General features: G+C 42.6%; 1 protein-coding gene across 4 annotated transcripts; it reads right to left on the bottom strand.

Moving 5' to 3' along the window:
- Positions 1-417: 417 nt before the first annotated feature.
- Positions 418-10,472, bottom strand: LOC126983007 (serine/threonine-protein kinase RIO3-like). 4 transcript variants are annotated; one of them, XM_050835416.1, is made up of 13 exons: positions 10,329-10,472; positions 8,410-8,768; positions 7,809-7,990; positions 7,352-7,461; positions 6,817-6,996; positions 5,777-5,842; positions 5,199-5,344; positions 4,212-4,350; positions 3,677-3,880; positions 3,288-3,457; positions 2,698-2,803; positions 1,899-2,090; positions 418-1,616 (listed from the first exon to the last, which is right to left on the bottom strand). In XM_050835416.1, exons 2-13 carry the CDS (start codon positions 8,634-8,636, stop codon positions 1,377-1,379), a joined length of 1,962 nt encoding a protein of 653 aa, XP_050691373.1. In that variant the 5' UTR covers positions 8,637-8,768; positions 10,329-10,472; the 3' UTR covers positions 418-1,376. The 4 variants fall into 4 exon arrangements, with proteins under 4 accessions (XP_050691373.1, XP_050691372.1, XP_050691371.1 ...); XM_050835415.1 differs by lacking the exon at positions 10,329-10,472 and adding an exon at positions 10,099-10,322; XM_050835414.1 differs by lacking the exon at positions 10,329-10,472 and adding an exon at positions 10,107-10,322.
- Between the last annotated feature and the right edge of the window lie 515 nt (positions 10,473-10,987).

Raw genomic sequence — 10,987 nt, 5'->3', positions numbered from 1 at the left:
GGTGGAGAGAAAATAGGATTACGTGGATGAAAAGGTGGATGAGTTAGGGTGATCTGGGTGTGGTGACTGGATGAAAGAAAGCGTGTTGTGGGACAGTCATCATTATCTTCTCATGTGTCACCCTTGCACCCTTGCAGACCATTATGCTGAGATGCCAACACCACCTCCACCCTTGCTGCCTGTCACCCGATCCCTCCCCACCTCCCCTCACTGCATCTAGGGGCCGCCTGCTATTCTGGCCTTCCACCCTCAGAACACAAGACACGGTAAGAAACTGTTCTCAAGGGATAATTAACCAGTGAAGTAGTAGTAGTAGTAGTAGTAGTAGTAGTAGTAGTAGTAGTAGTAGTAGTAGTAGTAATATATATAATACTTTCATGCATTATCATATAGCAAGGCAACAAGAACACTTCAGCATACTTTTGGTCAATTTTTATCATGGCAGTTGTGTTCCATTTCAAACTATCAGCAGACCAGTCAATCATTCAGGAACATGATCAGTAATATCATGACATACAAGCAGAATGCAACAAAATATAACTGAACATCATAATTAATGTACTAAAGTCATACAATAGAGCATGCTAAGTAAAGGTTGTGTAAATTCATATCTCAATTGAAATTCTGCTTGATACATCCTCAAATCAAATCCTTAGACATTATAAGAAAGCATGGTGAAGCTCTCACGAAAGCCAGTCTGAGTCACTTTCCAAACAGGAAAAGAACACACTTCTGCCATGGCCACCCTCTTGGGGAAGTTTCAGTGAGGGGCATTAGATATAGATGGTCTGGGTTATTTTCATGTTAATATCATCACAACCTTAGTGCCTAAAATTCTGATTAGAATGAAAAAACTAAAAATAATAAAATACATTAAAAGCTCACCAATGCTTCCTTGTAGCCATCTCATGAGAGGCAAGAAAGGACCTGAATGACTGTTCAGAAACGTTCATGTCACTTCCCTCACATCACACTCCCTGACATCAGAGATCTCTCTCGTGGCTCCCTCAACAGGATGCCACACCTCCTAACACAGGTGGCCAAACAGTGTGTCTATGCTATGAAAACATCAGAGAAGATATGACTTCCTAGCCAGTGCTGAACAGCCTCTCTCCATGAGCTTCACATGTGCTTTTTTTTTTTTTTTCTTTTTGCTTCACATCACAACCTCAAACACGTCGAGCATAAATACAAAAATATGTAATTGGCAACTTACCGCCAGCTACTCGGTGTTGCCCACCTATATCTTAGTGAGTGAGTGTCTGTCACCTGCCTGTGACGGCACCGTGATGCAGACTCCCTCGTCCAGTCAGCTGGCAACCAGTAGCAGCTTCAGCCTCTACACACAGACACCTAAAAGTTACTGAACCCAACTGCTACTTATTTTTCTTATTTTTACCTTTTTTCTTGGCCTGCTTCTCACCACACCTGATGCCCCCTTTGCTTCCTCCCTGAGTATTAGAATGTTTGGAAACAAAAGTTACAGGGGCAACAGAAGCAGCAGCTGGGGTCTGGAGCCTCCCTTGACCCCCTGTCCCTGCCTCCTCCCCACCCCCTGGGCACACACCACCAGAAGCCTCGCCGGAACACTCTCCTCCCTCGTCCTCTTTACCTTCCTGTTGACAATAAGACAAAACTTGCATTGGCTTTGGATTATCATTTGTATCCAGAAAATAACAACCCAGTAAAATCTTATCTTCAGACACACTAGTCAAATGCAGGACAGACGTCTTTCCCAAACCCAAAGAAATATCACTCAGTAAATTCTTGATGACCCCTGGAAATCATTTATAGCCTTTTACACTGTTGTTAAATGTTAGGATGACCATTTAGAATTTTAGACAAATGCATAACTATAAAGAAATGACATACTCTTTGTTACCCTCACTGAAACTTACAGATGCTTCTAATGCCTTCAGCAGCTGTTCCTCCTCCTTCCCCAGCTCCTCCTCCTCCTCCTCCTCATCTTCTTTCTTCTTTTTGCACTGCTTTTCCTCTGCCTGGATTTCCTGCCACAAGAACTCAAACTGGTCACTGGGGTTGTGTATGCTCTCACGCCACAACTCTTGGTGGGTTTCATATTCTTCAATCTGTAAAAGAAAGATCTGTATTATTTATGGTTTCTTACTTTCCTTTTTTGTGTAATCTGTTCACACTGGGTTGAGGGAGACCAATGTTGTGAGGATAAATGAAAAAAAGGGAAAATTATGTTCCTTTATGATCTATTCTTGTGGCTGAAATCAATGTGTAGGTGTGCATGATAAGACTTTTTATTATGTACTCTTTTCAACAATGGCTCAGATCACAACTTTTGTCTCCTATCCTGATGAAAGTGGAGGGAGGCGTGGTGAGCAACAAAACCAGCAATTATTCCTGTAGGTGTCCTCATGTCATGCAAATACACATGCCCAAGATAAAAACCCAAAAGAAATAAAAACATGTAATTTATGCAATGTGAAAACACACACACACACACAAAAAAAATAGGAAAGTTTTATTTGCACCATTTGCCTTAAGAGGATGGGCTGAGATAAATGTTGAAGCGTGGGGAAGTGAATTTTACTTGCCCATTCATCATCTTGTGGCTGATGAAAGTTACAGTTCAACTCGTATACCTATCTGTTCTCTGGTATGAAAATATGAAACAAGACAGCCAACATAAAATCACAGTAAGGCATGAGCTGACACAAGACATACCATTCTCTGGGCAGACTCCTCCGGGCCCGGCAAGGATATCCCACTCACTTTCTCGAACAATCTCAGAGGTGACGGTAATTTTGGAACTCCTTTTGACTGGAAAAACCTGCAAGTACACAAATATTATTGTGTAGGTGAAACGATAAATGGTTGTGAACATATTCTCAAGAATGTGCTTCAACTATATCAGAATAACTTTCTTTACAGAATTCAATTATGAAAATATGTGCACCCTTTGAGTCTTTTTGCAAGTATCAGTAAACTAAACTGCCATGTAATGCACTGTAAATTATCCCTTCATTCCTGACATGCCAAGGTCTGTGATAACAGTACCTGTACATGGATAGTCACAGTAACTTTAACTTCCTTAATGTATACTTCACTCGCTCCTGGAGGCTTAAGCCCTAATTCTGCCATAACAAGAAAAGGTATTTAACAATAATGATACAAAGTGTTGTTATCAAAAGGTTAACAATAGGCCTCAGCCACACAGATACCACTAAATTTTGTGTTCAGCCCACATTCTTTACCAAGTCACCTTGAACTCTGAAGAAATCTCCATTTTATATGACCTAAACACATCCACCCACCTGATAACATTGGAACAATCCCTGTGGAGGAAGTGGAGTGCATGTGGGTGGGTTGGCTCCACCGCCTGTCCAAGGTCTATGATCCAGCACTGCTCCTCATGCCACAAGATGTTGTACTCACTCATGTCAGCGTGCACCAAGTGGCACCCATGGAACATCTTCACCATGGCCTGGGAGCAAACAAAAACAGAAATAGATTCATGTCTCTCAAAACCATTTACATCCCTCAATGCTCCTGAGTTCCTTGCCTCAGTATAGCCTACTTAAAAATATTAAGGGTGCTTCCCTCAGCAAAATCAAAATGGAAGCAATGAGCTAAAGGATACTTTTAGTGTGGGAGACATTTGTTAGGCAAAGAGAGTGAGCCATGCTTGTGGCTTTTGTCTCACCTCCACCACCTGCTCATAGGCCACACACAGGTCAGCCTGGGACAAGCGTGCCTCCTTCAGCTTGGGTGCTGGCATGTGCTCATCACCAACGAAGGACATGACCAGGATGTGCTTCTTGATCAGCACCGGCTTGGGGCTGGGGATGCCGGCACGCTGCAGCCGCCGGAGGTTATGGTACTCCTTCTCAGCCCACAAACGAATAAGCTGGAAAAAAAAACATTTTCTAACTACTACAAGGAAAGAAAATATTTCACTACAGTACTAGCAGTCTTACCACTTGTTCTTTGCCAATCGATTATTCATCAAAAAATATATAGGTAACCAGTGCTTTAGGATCAAAATGGTGTAAAATATATGGCTTATAGAATTTTTTACTTCCTCACAAACAAATCTATATACACTCCCTTATGATCTATAAATGATGTCTGTGACTGGTGGTGCAACCACGTGACCACCATGATGCACAGGAAAGAGCCAGCTATGTATTTTAACTCAACCCCCAACACACTCTGGCTCCAGCCCTGCCATGACCCACCTTCTGCGAGTTGTTCTTGGAGACCCGGTCCTTGAAGCGGTAGTCCTCCCTGATGTAGCGCTCCCGAGTCTTGAAGTCCGTCAGGGTTGTCTTGAACACCTTCACCGCACAGTTCGCAGGCAGCGGCTCATCCTCTAACCTTGGGGCAGAGGACGGTGAATGACCAATTATATGCAATTATTACGGGTCAGTGAAAAATGGTTGACAGTAAGTTTACCTTACAAAAATACTTCTCTATTAAAAATAAGAATGGGGTACAGTAATCTTATGTTACCTTTTAGAGTACATAAAATGTTATAAACAGATAATTAGAAGGTAGCTCCTAATGGAATTATGTATACCATCAATGGCATGATCCGGGAATACTTTTTCCTTCACTAAATTATTGAAGCCAGATCTAATCAGCAACCAGATTTGGTCATCATCAGCTTTGTCTGGAAAAAGAATTTGTTTCAGCCTTATTTCATTGTTGATGCCACCTCTGAAGGGCAAAGGACCACTCCAGACAACACTCCCCTGCCGCAACAGTGATTCTCCCACAAAAGCTGCTCCTGATCAGAGGCCAAGGTTCATTTGCTGGTTCTGTCTCTCCACTTGCCGAGCTTCACTGGTCCAGTCCATTAAGGACACTCCATGCATGGTCGCATCCTGCTTTGCTCAGTTCATGGACGGATGGCACAGAGCATTTAGCAAACAGGGGAAAGCTTGACATGAACAGTTGGGTATATGAATCTTGAAAATCAGTGAAAAATGTTGATGACTTACTGTCCAGTTTTCATCTAAACCTCACTCACACCCTAATGAAGCAACTGGCAACATTTACACGACACTATCCACTCTAGACAAGAAGACAGACAAGACACCTCCCCTGACTCCCTGCAGCACTGCCCATGTCTGTACAAGGTAAGGAAGAAACCAATACACCCAAGAGACCCAGTGTGCCCTCCATCAGCCACACTGCCTGCTCCCTCCTCAAAAGCCACTTACTCTCCTCCCTGTGCGTGGAAGACAACAGCTTCCTTGCCAGAGCTGACAATGCCGTTAACAACCTCCAGCACAGCATTGTTGATCATCTTGAAGATCAGCAGCCTAGTCTTGGGGTCCAGGGCCATCTCAGAGGTGGCCTTCTCCACCTGTGTTATATTTGAGAAGTGAAGTCTTACATAATGCCATAATATTTAGGGAATCAGTCTATTGAGGAACATGTGATAACTATGCCATGTAGTACACTAATATATAAACTCAGTCTTCACCAATGACTCAATTTCCTTGCAAAAAACTCTGTCATATTGTGCAACCGATTTTATTTCTGGCTGATTTTCTTGTTCTATTGTGTAAACAAATTGCAACGTGACAATTAAGACTGGTTGGAAAGTTGGAAAGTTTCGTTTAGTCAGCGCAACATCTGTGGTCATATGCCGCAGAGAGACAGGAGGGGAAGGAATTATAAATTAAGACTGGTATTATTGTTTTCTCCTACACTTACACAACTACCAATTAAACAAATATGTTAGAGCAGCTCAGGCCACACAGACCTGACAAGAACACAGAGTGGCCAGCCTTACCTTGTCATGCACACGATTCTTCCTGCGCATGTCAGACATGGCTGAGCGACACAGCTTGTTGTACACCTGCAAGGAATAGAGATCAGCACTGAGCACACATGGACCAGGTTTTTTTTCTCCTTTTTACAGCAAGGGAGGCAGCTCAAAGGCTAAAAAATAAAACAACACAAAAGCCCGGTAGGTGCTGCTCCAATAAAAGAGAAAAGAAAGAGTGGCCAGAAGAGAGGTCAATAAATACACAGAAAAACTACGCAGACAAAAAGCAAATAGATTTTACTCTCCTAAATTTTAGTTAAGAAGAAAAGTAAGACCTGCAAGAAACTGATGGAGAAATATGCAAGAAGAGGTGAGAGACAAGAGAAAACACAGCAAAGTAGTATAGGGAACAGATGATACAAATAGATGCAGTGAAAATGAGCTGCGTATGTGCATGTGTGTCAAGATGTGATGCAAAAAGTAATGAAAAAAGTCTTACTTTTCAATACGGGTGTCAGAAAAACAGAAGTGGACTATGGAGTGGTTAACCCGGTAGCTGCGGGGATCATGTTTCTTAAAGGCCCTTCCCTCCAAGCGAAAAAAAATAAGAAAAAAATCATCACTCACGCAAACCATTTCATAATATATATCAACGCATTTGTGATCAGTTTATGCATCATCTATTTTTGCGGATTTATATCATGGCAAAAATTTGGCCTGTCACTGGTACACGGTAAAGCCACAAATTTGGCCCGTCGCTGCTACCGGGTTAAATGGGTGGAACACACAATGAGATGGTTTGGACATGACAAGAATGAGGATGAGGAAAGAGAAGATAAGAACAAGACTGAGGGAGGGGGTGACAGAGGGAGATCATCGTTGAAATGGATCAATAGAGTGGACAAGGACTGGAGTGAGAGTGCAGGCGAGGGATCAAATGTGTTGAAAAGGAGTGCCAAAAGGAGGGTTGGAGAATTCTGATGTGGGCTGTCCTTTGAGTATGTTCCTGTGGGGGGAAAGGGCATTGGATTTTAGACAGATTGAGGTAAAAAGAATTGGTGTACCTTGTTGGAAAGCTGCATGTCAAATCCTCCACCATCTCCAGTGTTAATGCCTGGCGGGAGGTTCATGATCCTGACGGCATTCTTCCTGCCCGAGATGGCCAGGTCATGCTTGGTCACCATCTTCTCTCCATGCTTCACATAGCCTCTTGCCGGGATCACTGGGTCAGCACGCTCCCGGGCCTGCCGAGGGGGGGACACAAGGAAGTCAAGTAACTCACGCATTTGTGCAATTAGGCAGTATTTTAGAATCACATCACAACTTTGGGGACATTCCTTGTAATTATGTCTTTCAAACCAGAAAAAATGACCTCTTTCCTCCTTTGATGACCCATTTGTTTGGAATGACAACTGTTGTTCCTTATTAGCTTCCCAAAGATAGTGTTCAAAGTGCATGTCTCCATCATTCCAATACCTACAGTCTTTTCTTGTGTTATCTACTCCCCTCCCTTTCTCTGTTCGTTTAATGCTAACACTATTTCGCATTTGGTCTGCCTCCATTTTTGTACAATTAAAATTCACAATATTTCTTCCTCACCTCAAAAGAGTCAATGGCCCTGTTCTCGTCATCAATCTCCCGCAGCTCATCATCGCTGTCAGGGCCATACCAAGACGGGCAGATTTTGAATTTATTGAATGACACCGATACTGAAAACAAGAGCAATATGAGTCTATTGTGAGTCTTAAACTATTGAACCTCAACCTCTTTAGCAAGAATTTATATTATCTATTCATTGTACTAAGTGTTGTGGACCAACCCTGCCTAAAGGCCTGGTTTGAACCTGAGAGGCATTTGTTTTATCCTTTAAATGCAGAAAGTCTATGAAATTGAAACAAACTCTAAATAGTAAATACACTTGTAAAATTATTTTCAAACCCACATCTTTAAGATTTTAATGTGGCAAACTATTCATATGAAAAAAGTGCTAAAGTTGCATAAATAAACCAGTGTTTTAATGACTAACTGGATACAGCCATGAATTACTAATCCCTACCTTTTGAATTTCCATTGAAGAGCTTTTCCTCCCTGTTCACTTGCTGGTCATACTCGCGGTCATATTCATACTGCAACACCTGAGCCAGGTAGGCGTCATCAGACACATCCTCCTGTGGCTTTATAAAGTCACTGTAGTCTGGCTTCTCATCCAAGAGGGAGAGGTGGTAGGCCTCTGTCTCCCTGCAAAATTATTTTTTTGTAAAAAAAATGACAAAACCTCTCATGACATGGTTGATGATGTGGGCAAAACAGTACTTTGAAGTTACACCCAAAGTATGTCAAAGTGGCTGTGAGTGCCTCCAGAGGGGTAATGTTGGAGACCATCCTTCAATACTTTGTACACAAAGTAATGGATGAAAAGTCATTTATTTAAAGCTGTAAAATGTATATGGAGCAAAATGTAGAGGGTGAGTCTTATTTTTTTAAGGTCATGTTCAGAAACTTTTCGATAGAACCTCATAAGAAGGAACGCTACACTTATCAAAGGTAATAACTATGCATCAGACCATACGAATGCAGACTCGAGTATCACCTTGCAATATCTATAAATATTTAGTTGCTTAAAAGAAAAACACACACACACACAATAAAACACTCACTTCTGTTGTATGTCCTTTGCCAGATCCTCTGACATGAGTTCATGGAAGGACTTTTGGGGGGTGGGGTCTTGTGGGACTGCTGACGAGACATTCCCCCATGGACTCGTGGTAGGTAGGGCTGGACCCACCGCACCCACCAGCCCAGCCCCGCCCCATGCCGGCCTGAGGGGCGGGGCAGTGGGCTGCAAGTTGCCTGTCGGTTGAACCACTTCTGCTGCGGATGCCATGATTCACTTAGTTGTGTTGTTCATTCAACACTAAGCAGAAGTCAGTGAGTAGGTGATGTTGGTGGTTGGTTGATGAGCGTGTGAGTTGTGCTGGAGACCTTTATGTATGATGCTTCTTAAATGGGCTGTGAGCTGCAAATAAGAAAGCCTATATTAATACAGGTGCACTCAGGGTTTAGAAGGAGGGGATGCATGACATATCACAATGTCAACCATCATGAAAAATCTCACAAAGGTGATCTTTAGCAGCAGAGAGTTATCGTTTAAGTGGAAATAAGTTACTATCCCTTAGGCTCTTCTAACTCATAAATGTTTATTACTAATTAAGTGAAAATAGTTTAGTAACCTTAGCAGCAATGTTACTAGTATTTTACCAGCATCAGGTTACTATCCTCAGCAATAATAAGTTACTATTTCAGCAGCCATGAAGTAACTATACCTTTCAGTAACATGATTTTGTAATACTTTTGCTATATTATCACATTACAGAAATTTAAAGCCATATTTTGCTGTATTAGCAGACATTTCACATAAAGATGACAGTTTGAGTTTCAGAATGACCAAATGTTCTTACCTAATTGTATTTTTACAGGAATGAGTCAAGCTCATACCATCCTGTCTTTTGAAAAAAATTCATATTTTTTTCTCAAAGACTTTGTATGTTTTCAGTACATAACTCCTGCCAGCAATATGTTCCATTGATTTATTGTTCTGTCTAGAAAAGTGAGTTCCCTCACATTCGTACTGTCAACTATTTCTTTTCCTTTGTGCCTTCGTACCACATGATCATACTGCCTCTTTTTCTCCCATCTTCTAATTTTGGTGTTAACAGGTTTTCAAGTCTTTTTCGTAACTACAGACAGAGTACCAACCACACACCAGATGTTGGTTAAGATTATTTATATTAACACAACCAATTCACACTCCCTACCTTACAAAGTACTCTTCTGATGTCATGTCTTCTACTAACCTTCAAACCACTCAGAAGACTGTCAGAGAAGGTAAGGATCAAAACAAATGTGAAAATTGCAATGAGAGTTGTGTGCAAACCCAAACAGTTGTTGGAGGCTAAGTAGCAAAGTGCAATGCAATGTGGAAACATGGGGTTAAGGGGATCAAGGCCCCCCACCCCATTAGGAGATTCATGAACCAAGACATGCACACGTTTAAATAACCTATCTTGATTTCGTTTGCTTGTCTTATTTTTTTTATATATGCCAATGGGCAATAGAAAACTATTATTATTATTATTATTATTTAATGGCCTTAAATTGGGGGGAGGGGGTGGAGCCCTCCCATAGGTATGACGCTATTGTATTTAAACTTTAGTGAGCCTTCAAACACTCATAAAGCATAAAATTTCCTTAAGAACATAAGAACGTAAGGAATGGAGACAGTGAACAATATGTCGCCTCGGCACACACAAAGGAGGAAAAAACGACACCTGCTGCCAATCCCGCACTACATTACCACACAGCCGCAACACGCAGGGCACCTGGCGGCGACGAGGAGGGAAGAGGTGAGGACTGTGAGGACAGCGAGGCCTTGACACGGCCTGGGCAGGGTGGCGAGGGGCAGGCCGCGCTGGGGCCTCCCGCGGGGAACACCAAGGATGATGGGGAACACTGGCGCTCACCCCTGTGGGTGCCGCTCACCTGGGTGCTGGCTGGCCAGTGGCCTGCACACACTCACCTCGGCAGGGGCACAGGCGGCGGGGCGGGGCGGGGCGGGTGAGCCAGGTGAGTGCCAGGGGTGCTCGGTGGTGGCCAGCGTCCGAATGCCTGCACGCACAGCTGAGGCCCGATGCTTAGTTTGGTTATGGAGCCTGGAGTTATACATAAACTCTTACATTATTTAGTAAAGAAATTTAGATGTTGAATTAAATGATTGTACTCCTTCATATTCAGCATTAAATGAGAAATGTGATTGCTGCAGGAAGATGGCCATTGGCCAGTGTCCGAATGTCTGCACCAACAGCTGACTCCCCATTGGTATTTATGATGAAAGAAAGACTTTCAGACACTTATGCGTCAAATGATCTCACCAGATTGACTTAATTTATGAATTTGTAGCTGTCAAAAACTATCTTGTGAACGTGTGGCCTTAGAATAGACTTAGGACATGATTTGCTAAATATGGTGCAACCAAGGTCTTGGGTACACCACATGGCGTGCTGTGAGGTAACTGTTTCACCACGGGGCTCAATGCTTAAGATTTTCCTCTTACTTTGACACTTTTTCATTATTTCGGCAGTCATAATTACATTAATATCAACTCCACGCTAAATAAGGGCACGGGCACCAGCTGGCGGGCGGCGGGCTGCCAGGACACTGTGAGGTGAGGGTCGTTTT

Source organism: Eriocheir sinensis, chromosome 52 (genome assembly GCF_024679095.1).
Source record: "Eriocheir sinensis breed Jianghai 21 chromosome 52, ASM2467909v1, whole genome shotgun sequence".
Classification (NCBI taxonomy): Eukaryota; Metazoa; Arthropoda; class Malacostraca; order Decapoda; family Varunidae; genus Eriocheir; species Eriocheir sinensis.
Note: the sequence above shows the minus strand (reverse complement) of the source record. Positions and strands in the feature narration are given on the sequence as shown.

Coding starts and splice junctions, on each gene's coding strand:
- LOC126983007 (XM_050835416.1), bottom strand. CDS start 8,636: ATGGCATCCGCAGCAGAAGTGGTTCAACCGACAGGCAACTTGCAGCCC. Junction 7,991..8,409: donor GCAAAGGACATACAACAGAA/GTGAGTGTTTTA, acceptor ATAATTTTGCAG/GGAGACAGAGGCCTACCACC. Junction 1,617..1,898: donor TGAAGGCATTAGAAGCATCT/GTAAGTTTCAGT, acceptor TATTGTCAACAG/GAAGGTAAAGAGGACGAGGG.